This window comes from Pongo abelii, chromosome 5, assembly GCF_028885655.2.
Source record: "Pongo abelii isolate AG06213 chromosome 5, NHGRI_mPonAbe1-v2.0_pri, whole genome shotgun sequence".
Classification (NCBI taxonomy): domain Eukaryota; kingdom Metazoa; phylum Chordata; class Mammalia; order Primates; family Hominidae; genus Pongo; species Pongo abelii.
In genome coordinates, this window is record NC_071990.2 from 117,235,273 (window position 1) to 117,254,237 (window position 18,965).

General features: G+C 35.9%; 1 protein-coding gene across 6 annotated transcripts in view; it reads right to left on the reverse strand.

Annotated features, from left to right (window-relative positions):
* Positions 1-18,965, reverse strand: part of FRK (fyn related Src family tyrosine kinase) — a 158,189-nt gene that overhangs the window by 54,509 nt on the left and 84,715 nt on the right. For 5 of the 6 annotated variants that reach the window (XM_054558068.2, XM_024249209.3, XM_054558064.2 and 2 more), the window contains one exon: positions 150-271. In XM_054558068.2, coding sequence (XP_054414043.1) covers positions 150-271 — 122 coding nt within the window. Of the gene's footprint in view, positions 1-149; positions 272-1,424; positions 1,992-18,965 lie in introns of those variants that run through there. The other variant, XM_054558066.2, reaches the window with a different exon arrangement.

Below are 18,965 nucleotides of genomic sequence, written 5' to 3' on the forward strand. Positions count from 1 at the left end.
TACTCTTGAGTAGTTTAGTATTAATTTTGGTGCTACTGTAAAGATAAGAAATAAGGCAAATTTTAAATGATCGTGTCCATGTTCACACAGAAAGCTCATGACTGCAGACTCTCAAGCTCATATTGAATGACACAAAACAATACCCATACCTGAAAGAGAGAATTCTCCTTTTTGGCTTTCACTTTCTCTGATTAGAAAGGCACCCGTCTTGTTTTCTGAATATAATAGTTGTTTCTCTGCATCTGATCTTCCGATTGCTCCAAAGAACCACCTAAAAAGAGAGATATGTAAATGTTAATTAACCAATTAACATTCATTTTTTAAGGAGGAAAAAGCCTGGCAAGATAGTATTCTAATATCAAAAATGTTTGGTATTCTTTAGTGAAACTATTACAGGTATAAATGGTAGCTTCTGACACTTGAGATGATTTTTCAGAATGCCTGTAACCCACACCAACATTTATTTTTTTTTTTACCTACAAAGCAGGAATTTGATTATGCCCACTACCACATCCCTTCTCACAGCTGTGTTCTGTCTGAGAGGTCCTGAGCCTTCCCTCCATCAAAGCCAAAGCCCCAGTGTCTGCCTGCCATGTTTGTCTGCCACGTCCCAGGCTCTAAAATGACTCATCGTCTCCATCCAACCATCCACTGCTTCCCCTAACACCTCCTAGCTGTTAGGAGGCAAATATTCCAATCAAAGGATCCATGTACTTTATGTTAAAGTATGAAGGATTAAAAATATAGTTCTCTGGATATTAGTTCCTTTCTTTTCCCACCTCCACCACTGTCCAACCCTGCCATAAGATGAGATGATTTTGCATATCTAGGAGGAATTTATTAACATAAAGGAACATTTAAGCAGTGGAGAGATTATTTGAAAAAGATACATCTGCCCAGGAAATATTCTTTTAGTAGTACCTCCACTTCTTATCTTTTCCCCTCTTATCTTTACCATTCCAGAAATATGAGAGTCAGATACTGAACACACAAGTTCATGAATGCGATCATCATCAACAAGGAATTATGGATCATTAATATCAAAGCCACTGTCAAATGTATATCATGTTAGTAGAAACCAATGTGTTCTAATAAGAGGAAGCTGAGAATTCCTGCTTTTCACAAATGACCCCTCACTGTAGGGCCATAAAGATGATCATCATCATTAAAGATTTTAGGTAAAACATCGATCTTTTCAGGTAACTTCTTTAAAAATGTAAACATTCCAAGAGAAGAAATGCAGGCTTAAGGGAAGAAATACAGGCTGGGAGAAAAAAAAAAAAAAATGTGTGCTATCAAAATTTAACTTGAATTTGATTGACAGGTAATGGATATTAGAGAATGTGAGTGCCCTAACAATGACACAATTGAAAGGCAGTTGGGGGAAGGAACTGAAAAGAGAGATATTAACATATAAATATTACCTTCTAACAAATGCAGGGTGTTTGTTTATCATTTCCCCAATTATCAAATTGTAAATTACAGTACATTAACTGTATCTGTCAGGATATGCCAGGTCATCTTGGAGTAATGAACAACTCCAAAAATCTCAGTGGTTTAAGACAACTGGTTTCACTCAGCTCCAGGTCTATTAAGGTACTCAAGGTCATCTGGAGCTCTGCTCGATGTCAATCTCATTCAGGGAGTTTCTATCTCCATGCTTCCGTGATTGCTGAGCCAGGATTGGAAAATGTGGCGAATCGCAGGCTGGTTCCTAGAGCTTCTATTTAAAGATTCTACTCAGGAATGAACCCACTGGCAGTAAGTCTCATAGTCATGTCTAAACGTAAAGAGAGTAGAAACAGCCAATCCCACCATTTCCCAGAAGGTAGAAAATTGGAACCATTTGGTAGACTACACTAATGACTGCTGCATTGAGTCAGTATCAGGAGCAAATTGATGTCCACGGACTATTGTTTATGTAACTGAAACCATGGAAGTCATGGAAACATTCCAAAGTGGCCATGTAATGAATTCACAGAAAAACAGAAATGCATGTTTTTGATTATTGCAGAAACAAGTCAGTAGAATACTTGAACATAGTAAAAAACTGAGACCTAAATATACAAATTAGTGATGAAAGGATGGATGATTCAATAAATAACACTGTTATCACTAATAATCCATATGGGAAAAAAACTGATGCTACCTACAGCATACACAATAATTTCACATAGATTAAAGGCCTACTGTAAAAGGCAAACTTCAAAACTTCCTGAGGACATTGGACTAGGGAAGTTTTCTTTAGCAAGACAAAAACAAAAAGACATACAAACCTTAGGGAAAAGATTGATAATATTTATTACATCACAATTCAAATCTTCTACACCAACAAGGTCACCATGAAATAAAATTTGAATATAAGCCAAAAACCTGGAGAAAATATTTGCAAAGTATATAACCTAAAATAGGACTAGTATTCACATTATGTTGAGACCTATAATCGATAAGAGAAAGACAACACAGTAGAAAAATCAGCATAGGATATAATGATGCCTGGATATAATCGGGCAGTTCACATAAAAAGAAACCCCAAATAATTAATAAAAATGACAGGAACATGGCCTCTACATGTGCTGGTATTAGGAATATTACATATAAAACCACAATGAAATACTATTTTATACTTTCACATTACAATTTAAAATGCTCACATTATTAGGTATTGAGGAAAATGTGAAACGAGCTTTTATACAGTACTAGTGGTAGTACCATTTGGTACAACTAATTTAAGAGCAATTTGGCACTATCTGGTAAAGCTGGTAATTTACCACTATCTGGTACTACTCAGTTTCACTTCTAGACTACATGCTGTATGAGCTCAAGAAGATACACTACAAGAACATCCACTAAAGAATCCTAGCATTGAAAATTTGGAAACAACCTAAATGTCCATCACAGGAGAAAAGATAAACAGTTATAGATATAAAATGAAATACTATATAGAAATTAAAACAATAACTGGGCATGGTGGTATGCACTTATAGTCACAGCAACTCAGGAGACAGAGGCAGGAGGATCACTTGAGCCCAGGAGTTCAAGGCTGTAGTGCACTATGATCGCACCTGTGAATAGCCACTGCACTTCAGCCTGGGTGACATAGAGAGATTCCATCTCTCATAAAATAAATTAAATTTTTAAAAATAAATTGTTCAAGGATTAGAGTAAGTTAAAGAATGAAAAGAATGATACATACCATTGTAGTAGCATCTGTATAAAGTTTAAGAAAACACATTAGAAAACTGTACATAATTTTTATGAATACATGCGTGCTTAGTGAAAGCCAATAAAGTACTCAAGCATTCTTTTAACTCTATTTCCAGAACTGGCAATACTTTTTCACAGAAATATTTCAAGCAAAGAAGCAATATGGATGAAATATCTTAATCAACTCAATGCATTTTCCTGATTCAAAGTGCATTGATTATGCATCAACGCTAAAATGTTTAAGCAACATATTCATCTAAATATCTCTTTCATTAGTTCATTGCTCTCCATCTTTGCTAGCTCACAGACTGAAAGGCATGAACACTCTCCAGTGAGTTATTGGGACAAACCCTTCAATGGACACTACTCACTCATGCTTGCTCTCCAGTCTTTTCAAATAATGTTTTATGAGCACTCTCACATGCTCTTAGTTTACACATGAGGAAACTCAGGCCCAGGGAAGTTTATTAACTTGAGACCGCATGGAGAGGTGATGGTTGAGTCTGAAATTAAGCCAAACTTCTTTTTCGCACGCTGCAGTACCTTGAAGTGTAATGTGAAGAGGATGGGTTGGGAACACTCAGATAAAATATGAACCATTATTTTTGCACCAGGCAAAGGGAATTTAGGATAAAGAACACCATGCATTTTGGTCCTCATTTCTTATTTTAAACTAGTAAAATTTGAGCATTTTAACAGTGTCTTAGATAAGAAATAATACATCAAAGCAGTTTTTGTCCCATATAATTGGTTTCTACCTTCAGGTTGTAAAGCTGAATTAGTATATAAAGTATCATACTCCAAAGATCACTCAGAATGGCATTGTCCTATTAATACACTATAATGTTTCTAATCTTCAACCATCCAGGCAATTTAATGGTTTCAATAACTTTCTAGAGGTGATAGTAATGCATATATGTTCAGAAACATAATACAGCATTTGAAAGTTGGGGCACATAAATTTTAATGCGTGTATTTAGAAAATATATAATTTACTTGTAAGTATGTTTTTATTTGAAAAAAATGAAGGGATGATGGTACAAAAATAAAAATAAAATGTTTAAACAAAATACAAATATGTAAGCCTTTACAAGAATTACAATGTATCTAGCAGATTAAGTTCTCCAGAATTATTATTATGTCTCCTATATATCATTCTCAAAACTAAATACTCCATTACATAAGTTTTATGTACATATGTTACATTTGTATTTTGGCTAATCAAGTCTATAAATGATGTATTTCCTCTGTCCAATATATATATAAGCAGGCAGTTTTTATAAATCAAATGGTTAAAGATAAAGCAATTTTACTACATTTGTAGAAAAACCCTATAGCAAATTTTTTTAATCCTTCGTTTCAACAATTTTGGACTTTTGTATAATATATTAGTACAATTACTGTACAAGGCAAATCACACTAGAATTGAATCCATAGTAACAAGGAAATAAATATAATATTTGACTGAATGCATCAATTCACTTAATTCCTAGAATTTTACTTAGCTGAGCTCTGATCAGGGAGTGAAGCATATAAGTTTAAAAATGTTTTCTGCATGTAGTGGCATTTATAACATCGTCCTTCATACTCAAAGGTGATGGAATTGCTGTGGACTGCAGTCTCTAGGGCAAGTGCTGCTGTGGAGACTGATGGATAAACAATAGCTTGTTCTACCCTTTGCATGTATGAAAACTGTTTCTTAATTTGAGGTTTGAACCATTGGTAGGACTGTCATTCTGGTCAAGTCTGCCTTTTAGAGCCTCTGCTGGCCCCATTCTGGAAGGGCACACACCCCAGGCCCGGATGTCCACCACAGCCATTTTCAGCTCTCTTTTTAAGCTACAGTTCTTACGTGTAGTAAACAGAGAGTGCTGAGAAGGGATCAAGATATCCTAGGAGTATAAAGCATCACAAGAGAGTCATACGGATCAGTGATCTTCCAAGTGTGGTCCCTAGATCAGGAGCATCGCATCACATGAAAACTTGTGTTAAAAGAAAAACCTTAGACAAATTAAATGTAACAGAGTTTAATTGAGCAAAGAATGATTCACGAATTAGGCAGCCTCCCAAGCTAGAGTATGCTCAGAGAGTCCAGTGCAGCCACTTGGTGGAAGATTTATGGACAGCAAAAGGAAAGTGACTAACAAAAAAAAACAGAAGTGAGAGACAGAAACAGCCGGATTGGTTACAGCTTGACGTTTGCCTTATTTTGAACAAGGTCTGAAGAGTTGGCCCCCTTTGATTGGCCAAACCCAATGACTGGCACAAGAGTAGGTTACGGTCTGTTCATACATCCAGTAAGGTTATAGTTTACTATGCATGGAGAAACCTTTAAGCTGAACTTAAAATATGCAAGGAGACAGCTTTAGGCTAATACTTGTTAGAAATGGAAATTCTTGGGTTTCACTTCATACCTACCAAATCATAAACTCTGGGGGTGGACCCAGCAATCTGGGGTTTATTAAGTCCCCCAGCTGAATCTAATGCACATTAAAGTTTGAGAACTACTGATGTATAAAAATAGTAAACCAATTAGAAATTTGTACAAGGCAGCTGAGAATGTTTGAGTTTGGCACTTACATGCAAAAAAGTATCCAGTAAAATAATACCACAAATACTCATACACACACAGTTTATTGATATTTTAAAAAATAATCTTTATTGACATATCATGCCATGAAAGATATCTTTATTAACAATAACCAAGAAGAAGATTAAACTCATGATATGAAAAGAAATCCTGGAAGAAACAAATGCTTCAATTCGATAAAAACAAACAAAAAATATAATTTCTGTTTTAGATCAAAAGAGTATGTAATTTAAGTCTATAATTATGTAAATTATCAAGTGTCTACTGTATGTAAATTCTGTAACATTAACACAGAAAGATCTGTAGGACATTGTTGTATAAAAAAGGGTAAATTACAAATATTAGTAGTGTTATAGGTTTATTTATATTTTAAAAAATCAACAAACTGGCCGGGCATGGTGGCTCACTCCTGTAATCCCAGCACATTGGGAGGCCGAGGTGGGTGGATCACAAGGTCAGGAGATCAAGACCATCCTGGCTAACATGGTGAAACCCCATCTCTACTAAAAATACAAAAATAGCCAGGCATGGTGAGCACCTGTAGTCCCAGCTACTTGGGAGGCTGAGGCAGGAGAATCGCTTGAACCGAGAAGGCAGAGGTTGCAGTGAGCGGAGATCACGCCATTGCCTGGGCAACAGACGGAGACTCCATCTCAAAAACAAAAAAAATTCACAAACTAAAAATTATATGTGCTTACTTTCCTGGAGATTAGTGAGAGAGTATGAAAGTAATGACAGAGGAGTTTCACTTTTTACTCTGCATTCTTCTCTATAATTTGGATGTTTATAATAACATGTAGTTGTAGATTACTTTAAAATGTATTTAAATATAAAAACTTAAAAGAGGTCAATCAGGAACATGCTACAAAAATTTACATGTTGTAAAGGTCTGGACTAGAAACTTTGGCACTTAGAATTGATAGATACAGGAAAAATCCCAAAGGAATATGAAACAAGTGATTATGAATGAGCAGCGAAACAGATGGAAGAGACGATGTGACACCAGGATTTCAAATCTGAATGACTAAAGGACAATATGTCCTGCAACATGTCAGAAGGCAGAGTATAATAACAGTTAAGAGTGACAGCATCTCATTAGGAAGTTATTTAACCTCTCTATGCCTCAATCTCCTCATTTGTAAGTGAGAATAATAATAATTTCCTTATAGCCTTGTTTTGAGATTAAGAAGAATGCTGCATGTAAAGTGCTTTATGTCTCGACACATTCATGCTCAATAAATAGTAGAGATTTTAAGATAATTAATTGAAGGCAGATATTATCAATATTGTTTTAGGCATGTTGGATTTGAGGTCATGCTGGGACACGAGTAAATATGTGAGCACGACCATTTATTTCTTTGTTTGTATTAACAGTTTCATCCCAAGTGACTCTTCTGTTCTGCCTGCTGTTCTTGACTAGGACATGCTGCCACCAGGTGGCAGTAGGCCATTTTATTAATCCAAAAAGGGAAAGGAGAGCTGTCCTGTGATTAACTGGACGGGCTTTATTTTATGAAAAAGGCAGTGAGCCTTTAAAAAAAAAAAAAATTGCAGTATAAATGAATATCAACATTTACATAAGATAAATATCTTAAATATTGATCAAAATTTAGGGAAATCAACATGTAAATAGATGTGTTACCTCAATTAAGGTTTTGTCATTTCATCTAATAGAATCTTATTGCGCCTCAGTGACGTGTACAAACTAGGTTCCTAGGTAACTCATAATTCTTATCAGATGAAGATAATTGTCTCTTACACTTTTTAAAGAGAAAACTCATGCCCAGCAACTGATGGCTAGGATTTACAAAAGTTAACATATGACTTCTTTTTATAATGTCTCCTTAAGACCAAGGCAGTCAGCCTTCAAGTACTATAGACAGATCCTAAAAAAATAAACTCTTAAGACTAGTTCCAGGAAAAAAAAAAATCCTTCCAGAAAATGCAGAAAGGAAACTGGGTCGATCAGTTTGGCCTAACCAGTCATGGGGAAAGTAAGCTAAGATGATTTCCCTGTGGGAGCTCAGGGTTAGCAGTGTCTTTCATGTTTTCATCACAGTTACACATGTTATAATGGGTAAAACCACCTATTGTCCTCATGAATGTGACTTGGCAGGCATCGCTGTCACCCACATTGGGCAAAACACCTTCAATTTGCAGGGCACACTCATAACCACATTTAGTCATTTATGGTATCTAAATGAAAGGCTTGATTCATGCCCCTTGAACTATTATGCTTCTGTATGACTCACCTGCATCTACCTGTGTTTCCACAACACTATCAAGAAAATCTCTGTGAGAGTTCTTCCTGTCAAGGTAATCATTTCCCTCCCTTTCCACAAAACCTTCTTCAGCTCAGTATCCCCCATGGCTCCCAGGAAGTTAGCCCTGCCACTCTTTCCCACTCACATGGAATGATAAGGACAAAGAAAAAAAATAATGCTCGCAATTATTTTGTTATTCATTCCATCCTTTCCATTTCCCTCACCATAACCCTTGTCTAATTCAACATTGCTTCTTGGATTATGGAAATATTTTACTGCCTGTTCTCTTTAACATTAACAATTTATATTTACTGATCACATAAAAGGCAGGCACTGTTGCTACAAGCTTTACATGCATTTATCTCAGACTCTCCCCCTTGCTCACACCACCACCACTAGATTTATCATCTCCCCACATACACGTAAATAAGGGGTATTTTGCTTATGGAGTAAAACCCCTATTAACCTGGAAATTCAGGCCTTCCACCATCTGGACACAAGCCACTTCTTCAACTTTATCCTCCCTATATCAGCTCTCTGTTCTAGCTAAATTCACACTCCTATCACTACTTATACTGGCAATACTAAAACTTGACTGCTCAGAATTCCTAAAGTATTCAGTGACTACTCCTTTGTTTTGATATGTAGCATACAAAAGCTAGTGATGCATTTTACATTCTTTTTTAGATTATTCTTTGTGTACACTTGAAGCTACAGACCTCCCCAGCATAAGGACAGAGTCTGATAACTTCACATATCTGTGGCATGAAGCACTGGCCACATGCCCTGTGGAGCTGTTAAATAAATACTTGTTGATGAAACATTAATACATTGTACTTCAATGTGGGCATTTTATATAGTCTTCTGGTTTATACTGAACATTGGACTTTAGATAATGCCTGTGTTTTTGTGTAATCTTTTATTTGAGCTTGCCACATAGCTTGCAGTATAAAGTGTTTACGGGAGAAGGCTTATCTGCTATGGACCAGTTGCAGCACAGTTTCTAATGTTAATTGGCCTTAGACCACAGATTTCAATCTGACCTCTCTCTTTTCCCCCAAAGAGAACACTTTCACATGAAATGTAAAGATCAAAAATGAAATTGACTTTTCTGTCCTTTAAAATACAAGCATATCAGGGCTGTACACATGTAAAAAATTTGTGATAAAGTGACAATGTCAAATTAAGTATCAGAGGTAGGACTTGCAGTCACATAGAAATCCTTTGCTTGGGTCATTTGATAAAGCTTTTTTGTTGCTGTTGTTCACCTTTATAGTCATCATAAAGGGGAAATTTTGAAGGAATTTCTTTAGAGGGGAAGTAAGGTGAACTCATTTGTGCTTTCTTCACTGGGGGAGGTGACTATTTATAAAAGAATCTTGTTATAGTCTGAATCCACTTCCCTGAGTCTGGTAATCAAAAGTATGCAATTCCTCACAAGAAGTTTGCAAAGAATACAACAAAGTTCATATAAATATTCAATCTCAGGGCACTTTTTTTGTTTCAAAACTATCCTCTATTTGGGGAAGAGGAAAAGACAGCTAATATTGATTTCTCTTTTAAAATAAAAAACAAAATGTGTGCCTATATAATGACATTTCCAATCATCAAGCCTGAAATAAAAATGTAAATTTTAACACATCTGCTTTGATTTTGTACAACATTTGTGATAATGTTTGTCCCAGAAACTAGAAGAATATGGATGGGTTAGAGTTGAAAGCATTAATCATTAATTTCTATCTTTGTCACATCCAAAGAAAGTAAATGCAATTGATCTTATGATGCCTAGGAAAATGCCTTATTTTATAAAATACCACAAATGTTCATTCCTATTCTCTATATGAATAAGCTTTGGGGCAGTACTATACTTCTTACATGGGACACAATATGGTTATACAGGACACTAATTTCAGAAATGACAGTCCCAAAGACCAAAGACCAAACTCAAGTCCCAACTCAAATACCAAATTTGAGTTTAGTCAGCTAGTAGTCATTGTGTGTAAACCATTCAAGAAGGGCCAATAATGTCAAGTGCAGCCTGCTCTGTATTCCCTGGATCCAGGTTCTCTTGTAAAAAAGAGGGAGCATCTTTCTTCCCTTTTCCTATACTAAAGGTGATATTCAAAATATTTTATGACTGATATAACACACACACCCACCATCAGAAAAGACACCAGCAAAACTAGAAGCTTCAGCCCTGGGGCTTACCATTTTAACACTCAGTGATAAACTATGATGTCACTGAGCTTCATTAAATCTCTTATCTCAAATAAAATATTGTAAACATCTTGAAGGTATCTTAACCTCATTACCTACAAGGTAATAATTATATCATTTTCTATGTGCTGAAATACATTAGAAACATTAATTTTATACTAACAATATGGAGAAAAGATAAAGCAAAAGAAGGGTATATAACTTTTCCTTTGAAAATCTTAGAGTATCAAGGGAGAGATAAAAGACCACTTTAACTAAGCAACAAATCAAAAAGAAAGTGATGAAACAGAAATTTAAAAATCATTTAATCATCAACTGTGTGTAGTAGGAAATTAACCATAGGCTATAAGGAGGATGGAAGTGTTCTTTTAAAAAATATACTTTGGAAGGATTTGAAAGAGATACAGAAATCTAAAAAAATGAAAGACAAGGGTAGGTGCACAAGTGAAGAAACCAAAAAGGTATTTGTGAGCAGACTGGTTTAATGAATAGCAGTGGTCAGGGAAAAAAAAAAAAACAACAAGAAATATGGGCCTTTGATGTTTACAGATAATTCCATGTGGAAACTAACTCCATGGAAGAAGTAGATCTTTGGTGAATCTGAAAACTACAAAGGAGGGTTTTAAGGTACTCCATTTAATATTTAACACAAAAGGAGTTTTAAGCCCTGAGCTCACCAGCAATATGAGGGAAAAAATGTGACTTGTTCTTTAAAAATTATTTCACGAACAAATATGAGATGGAGATGTGGAGGGTGAAAGCAAAGAGGAATTCTTCCATGACTAGAAACAAAAAACTTTAGAGGTCCAAACTTTGGTTTAGAGGTCCAAAGTTTGGTCCAAACTTTAGAGGTGAAAAGAAATTTTCATAAGGATCTACAGGCAAAGGTGTTTTAATGAGTGCATGCATTTTTTTCTGGGGAGATAATCCATTGTTTTATTAAATTCTCAGAAATGCCTGTGAAAGAAACTAACCAACTCCTTCAATAAGGCCAAGTGTTCCTTCTGTATTTACAAGAGCTGGTGCCAAGGCCATAACCACAACCTACCACCTTGAAAATCACTTATTCGTTTTTTATTCAAAATTTACTTATTGATATGGTTTGGCTCTGTGTCCCCACCCAAATCTCTCTCTAATTATAATCCCCATGTGTTAGGGAAGGGACCTGGTGGGAGATGACTGGATCATGAGGGTGGTTCCTCCCATGCCGTTCTCATGGTAGTGAGTTCTCACAAGAGCTGATGGTTTAAAAGTGGCAGTTTCCCCGAACTCTCTCTCCTGCCACCATGTAAGATGTGCCTTGCTTCCCCTTCCACCATGATTGTAAGTTTCCTGAGTCTTCCCCAGCCATCCAGAACTGTGAGAAAATTAAACCTCTTTTCTTCATAAATTATCCAGTCTCAGGTAATATCTTTATAGCTGTGTGAGAGCAGACTAATACAGAAAATTGATGCCAGTAGCCTAGGGCACTGCTATAAAGAAAAACTGAAAATGTGGAAGCAACTTTGGAACTAGGTAACAGGCAGATATTGGACAGTTTGGAGGGCTCAGAAGAAGACAGGAATATGTAGGAAAGTTTGGAACTTCCTAGACACTTGTTGAACAGTTTTGATCAAAATGCTGATAGTAATATGGACAATGAATTCCAGGCTGAGTTGGTCTCAGATGGAAATGAGGAAGTTATTGGAAACTGGAGTAAAGGTCACTCATGCTATGCTTTGGCAAACAGACTGGTGGCATTTTGTCCCTGCCCTAGTGATCTGTGGAACTGTGACTTGACAGAGATGATTTAGGGTATCTAGCAAAAGAGATTTCTAAGCAGTGAAGCATCCAAGATGTGACCTGGCTGATTCTGAAAGCAGTCAGTCATATGCATTCACCAAGAGATTATCTGAAACTGGAACTTTTATTTATCAGGGAAGCAGAGCATAAAAGTTTGGAAAATTTGCAGCCTGATCATGTGGTAGAAAAGAAAAGCCCATTTTCTGGAGAGGAATTCAACCCAGTTGCAGAAATTTGCTTAAGTAACCAGGAGCCAAATGTTAATAGCCAAGACAATGAAGAAAATGTCTCCAAGGCATGCCAGAGGTCTTCATGGCAGCCTCTCCCATCACAGGCCCAGAGGCCTAAAAGAGAAAAATGGTCTCATGGGCTGGGTACAGGGTCCTGCTGCTCTGTGCAGCTTCTGGACTTGGTGCCCCATGTCTCAGATGCTCCAGCTCCAGCTGTGGCTAAAGGAGGCCAAAGTACAGCAGAGCACAATCTCTATAGTAGGTTTACTATAGTTAACATTAATCTATTGTTCCTTATTTGAATGTTCCTAGCATGAAGAAAAGAGAAATATTTAAGGTAATGGATATTCCGATTCAGATTATATTAATGTATCAAATTATCACATGTACCCAGAGAATATGTACATCTTTTATGTACCAATAAAAATTAATTTTAAAAACTATACTGTCTAATCTTAATCCATACACGACACAGAGACACACACACATATATGTGAATGAGTGGATGGATGTGTGTGTGTGTTTGTGTGTGTGTGTGTAGCTGCAGATACCAACATGGATGTACAGATATGTACTAGTTTTACTCCTTTGGGGGGATTAAAATGAAGCAGGTGCCCCCAGGGAGTCAAGGTGTGAGACCTGGTCTGCTAAAGCTCAGAACAAGCACACACGTTCTCTTTCTTTCTTCCTTCTTTCTTTCTTTCTTTCTTTCTTTCTTTTTAATAATTTTGCCCTGTATACCCAGATACTCACTAAGCATTACTATCATGAATAATTACCAATAATAACACCAACGTTAATAACTAAAGATAGTTTAAAACCCATGTAAATGCCACCCACTGGACTTTGAAATAGTAGAAACTGAACACATCCACAGAGCAGCTTGTTCTCAAAAAGAAAGCCCGAAACAGTGCCAGAAAACACATCTTTTGTTTTCAGTGTCAACAAACTATTTGTCAGGAAACAAAAGGAAGGCTCTGCCTGCACTGATGGACTTTTCTGAAATTCGAAAATTAGTTTACTGCTTGCTCCTGCTTAGAATTACAGGAAGAAGCAGCTGCACAAATACATTACAAGCTTACTCCTCAGAACTGTTGTGGAAAAAGGCAGACTGAGAGAAGAGCCCCCACCTCCCTACCTCCCAACACACACCACTGTTACTGTTAACTCAAGCAAAAAGCTGTCTCCTTACACGTTTTAAGTTCAGCCTAAAGGTTTCTCTGTACACAGTGAACTGCAACCTAAATGGATGTGCAAACAGACTGTAACATACTCTTGTGCCAATCACCAAGTTTTGAGCAATCAAAGGTGGCCAACTGTTCAAACCCTGTTCAAAATAAGGCAAACACTGAGCTGTAACCAATCCAGCTGTTCCTGTACCTCTCTTCAATTTTTCTACATCGCTTTTCTTTTTGTCTCCATAAGTCCCTTTCCACCAGCTGGACTCTGTCTGAGCATACTCTGGCTCAGGAGACTGCCTGATTTGGCAATAGTTCTTTGCTCAGTTAAACTCTGCTAAGTTTAATTTGTCGAGGTTTTTCTTTTATCACTACCTAAGGATTAACCTTCTCTAGGGCCTCAGTTCTCAAACTCCAGTTTCTGAAGACTGTCCCAGGAAGTGTGTACAAGGCAAATAGTCTGAGAAAGTCAGAGGTAGAGCTCAGGATGCTGTAGATTCCCAAGTGCCACAGGCAATTCAGAGGCAGGTAACCAAGGTACTACAATTTGAAAAACACAGCTGTTTTTGGAAGAGGGGGACTTTCTCTTAACATCTTCTCCTAAATCCTGAGTCATCCTGCCATAGCCCACCTTGCACCTTTTTCTCTCCAGTCCACTCTGCCTCACACTGGACCCCACTTCTTTATTTTCAACCCTTACAAAACATTACAAATTCAATCCAAATGCTGTATAAAATTTGTGAAGAGCAAAGCTTTAAGTATAATACAGAGAAGAAAACAAGTTCAAACAGAAACCAGAAATTTCTGTTCATTGAAATTTAATGTCCTTTCCTCTGAAGAGGGAATTTCCCAAAACTTTTTCCCTTATGTCTAGGGCCCCCTAATAGGTTGCTGAGGAACCACTCCTCTTCCTCCTTCCTCTGTGCCAGGGATTTTACAACAAAATTCTCCATGTTTCTGTATGCAAAGCAGTTTGATTTCCTACCTAACCCTTACTCCAAACTAGATTCTGGGTCTCCCTCTGTATACCCCAGCACTTGTTAAATTGTTCTGCTCAATTAAGGCCCATCTATTCCATGTCTTTATTCTCAGCAGCACAAACAGCCAGAGCTTTGAAAATAGAATTTTCTTTAGCACATCAAATCCTTAGGCAAAGCTCCTCTCACACCATTATCCACAGCAGATGGTAGCAACAGAATTATGCATCCTCTCGCTGTCCAGAACAAGCCTATACCCTGGGGTAAGGGTGAAAGGCAGAGTCCTTCCAGTTATATTTGTGTTTTAAATAATTCAGTTTATTAAAATTATAAGTGTCTTGAAGTAGACTAAAATGTTTGCTCTCTTACAAAGTGTTTTCATAAGAGGATATACTCTAATAATACACAATAGAAATATTATTTGTAAATAGCATGTAAACTATTTATATACAAATATGTGTTTTGAGAAACTGAAATATTCCCTGCCTCAATGACTGCCTTACTAGTAAGCATATTGCAATTAAATAAAATTTTATTCCAGAATTTTAGTGATACAAAGACATTTCCACCATGCTCTTTGCCTGGGATAATTTTTTTTAAATCACCGAAATACTCAAAGCATAATAAACTCTGACCTGTTCACTGTGACCCAGGAAAGGATTTTAAAATCTTATAGATTTGAAGAGACCTGCTGTTGGAAAGAGGGCACAGTAAAGGAACATCCTAAAGCCTTAGAATTAGAGCCTCAAGTAAGCTTGAGGAGCATATTTCTCTGAAGGTGAATGATAATAGATTCATTACACAAGTCAGCTCCCCTCCGACTTATCTCCAGTGCATTCTTTGGATGGCAAGGCAAGGGGCTTGTGGTAGGAAAGCCTTCCTCTCCAGATCAAATGAGTCTGAGCACCTTGTTCCTTTCCTTCATAGCTCTTTCCTTAGCTTACTTTGCTTTTGGTATTATTTGATTAATTCCTACTCCCCGTTATACATGTAAGTCAAGAGAGTGGAAACCTTATCTTTTACTTATCACTGAAATTCCAAGAGCCTAGCACAACACCTGGTATTAAATAAACTTGCATTCATACTGTTGAATGAATAAACAGATGATTATTTGAGGATGTGAGTCTTCCACTTGAAAGTTAAAAAGCTGACCAAATAATTTCAAAACGTAGGACAAGAATATAGAGAGAATATACTGAAGGTTTAGTACAGAGAGCAAAAGAACAAGTCCACTTTTACCAGTAATAAATAACCTCATAGCCAATCAGATGATCACAATCCCGTGAGGACGATGACAATTATAACAATCATGAAAAGAATAACATTTGGATTCCATTTTATAATTGAGTGCCATCACCTAGAATATGGCACTTATTCTCATGGCAACTCTTGGGGATAGTCAGAGCAAGTGCTTCAAAATCCCCACTTTGTGGAGAAGGGAACTAGAAATGAGAGAAATTGCATGATTTGTCATGCAGAAATAATAAGCAGAGCCAGTGTGCTGGCAGATGTTCAAAGCAGTTACATGTGACTTCACTAAAATTGTGCAGAATAGAAAGTGGGGAGTATGGACTTGTCCTCAGATAATAATACCACTCTACAGAGTGGGTCAGAAATAGCCAATAGTTATGACTTATTAAGACCCAAACTTCAGGTTCTAAAAATGTTCCTGTAGAATAACAGAATATCTGTTTATGAAGTTAAACATTAACTCCTATTTGTTATTTAGAGGTAGGCTTGGTTGCATAAGGATTAAAATTTGAAAACAGAAAGCAAAATGAGATTCAAATAAATATTTAAATAAGTAAAGCAATCCTAAATGTGCAGATATTACCAATAATAAATTATGATCTTAAAGAAACTTTTCTAAACAATCAACAACAAAAAAATTGATCAAACATTTCAAAAGTAAAACCAAATTATTATTTATTCCATCTATAGAAAATAGTATTACAAAATCATTGTGACGTGAAGAGCCAAAGAGAATGAAGAAAAAGACTACCATAAAAAAATTTATAGAAGACAGCTCATTAATATTTTATTATTCTCTAAATAATTTAAAGTGATCTCTTCTTTTGTCCTAGATCAATATTCCCTTTTTTAGTTTTTTTTTTTTTTTTTTGGAGTTTTGCTCGGACGCCCAGGCTGGAGTGCAATGGCACAATCTCAGCTCACTGCAACCTCCACCTCCTGGGTTCAAGTGATTCTCCTGCCTCAGCCTCCCGAGTAGCTAGGATTACAGGCACATGCCACCACGTCCAGCTAATTTTGCATTTTTAGTAGAGACGGGGTTTCACCATGTTGGCCAGGCTGCTTTGAACTCCTGACCTCAGGTGATCCACCCACCTCAGCTTCCCAAAGTGTTGGGATTACGGACGTGAGCCACTGCACTGGACCAATATTCCTTTTCTCAACAAATTCTGCAAACATCATTTTGTATCATTTTTCCTTAAGAGAGCTACCTCTCCAAATTACATACTCTGTAGGCCCTCTAGATTCACCTGTGTTCAGAAATATTTTTGTAAACAGGAAATCGCAATGACAAGACACAATTTTTCCAACTCCTTGAGTTTCCATACATGTGCTCATAATAGGTATTTTTTAACTTTGCCCCATAAAACTTTTCAAATATATTCCAAAGTGGAGACAATAGTATAACCACTTTACCCAACATCCAGCTGCAACAATTATAATTTTTCTAATTGTATTTCTTGTGGTTTACTTTTGACATGAATACAGATTTCTAAACCGTGGTTGGTTTCTAAACCTCAGTTGGGAAATCGAAGTGAAAAAAAGGACTAATAAAATTTCAGTGGTTTCATGTTTGTTTTTAAATGTAATATTTTTATGACCCATTAACTTTTAAAATCAAGTTCTTTCTGTTCTTTAGAAACTAAAAAGATGAATTATAAATGTTTTAAATGCTGAGAAACATTTTTAAAATATATTGAAAAAAATAAATATTTATGGAGGCCTATTATGCACTGAAGGAATAAAAAAAGAAAAAGACCATGCTTGCTTACAAGTTTACATTACAGTTGGAAAAACACAAACGTAGACCAGTATAAAAAGAAAAGAAGGGTCACAAAATATAAGCTTCCTAAGCATGCCATACATCATTTTGATGTCAGATAATTGGAGAAATATATTTTAGGAGAAATGTATCATGAGGAAATGTTTCATAATTGACATATATGATCAATATGTCAAATGGTGCAGACAAAATTTCACCTATAATGGCTGATCATTCAAAGGTTATGAGTAAAAAGAGCGATACAGTATAATTGCCTGGAATACATAACTATACTTCCACCTTCAAATTACAGTGCTATTAGTAGGAGTTTGACTTGACAAGCAGAGAACAAGGATTTTCTGCCTTATGATTTCTTTATGCTGCCTGCAGTCTTCATGCCCATTGTATGTAATTAACTAAAATTAAATTTACAGCAAAGGTCATGTCACTTTAAAATCTCTCGATAACAAAAATAAGATGATTAAGAAATCTGTTCAACATAAATTTTCTTAGCATGCCCTAATGCAAATCTTTCTATTGCTTTTTCAAAGCCATATATTCCCTTTCAATTCATGTTTTGAAAAAAGAACAAATTAAACCTAGAAGACATAGAAGGAAAGAAATAGTAAAGACAACAGTAAAAAATGGTCAGAGGAAAACCAAACAATGGGAAGAATGCACAAAGACAAAAACTGATATTTTGGGGAAGATTAATAAAAGTCATAAGGCTCTAACAAGATTGTTCAAGAAAAAAATCAAAAATAATTTATCAATATCAGCAATTAAAGAGGAGACCATCACAGATTCTCACATATATTAAATTAATAATAAAAAAATTGTTAACAACTATATGACAATAAATTTGACAACTAAGATGAAATCGACAGGTTCCCCAATAAATATAAAGTACCCAAAATAACACAAGAAACAAAATATTAATAACCCTGTATTTTTTAAAGAAATTACATTCATAATTTAAAACCTTCGCACAGAGAAAACTCCATGCCCTCAGGGCTTCACAAGTGAATTTTACCAAAAATTAAGGAATAAATAATGTCAGTTTTACACATAAACTCTTTCAGAAAATACAAAAATAAAAAATGTTTTCCAATTTGTTTTATGACACAAAGTTACCCTGATACCAAAATCATAGACAATCATCTTTTTCCAAGAAAAGGAAACTACAGATGAATATCTCCTATGAACACTGATTTGAAACTCCTTAAAATATACTGGTAAATCAAATTCATCAAAAATATATCACAACCAAATGGGATTTATCCCATTTAGAAGGTTATTTGAAAATCAGTTGTAATTGACCATGTTGATGAATTAAAAAAGAAAAACTATATAATCAGCAGCTCAACAGATGCAGAAAAATCTTTTTGAAAAATTCAACATCTATTCATGATTTAAAAACAAAAACACTTAGCAAAGTTGAAATAGAAGAAAACTTCCTCATTCTGAAAAGGGGCAGCAATATAAACCCTTCACCTAACATCATACT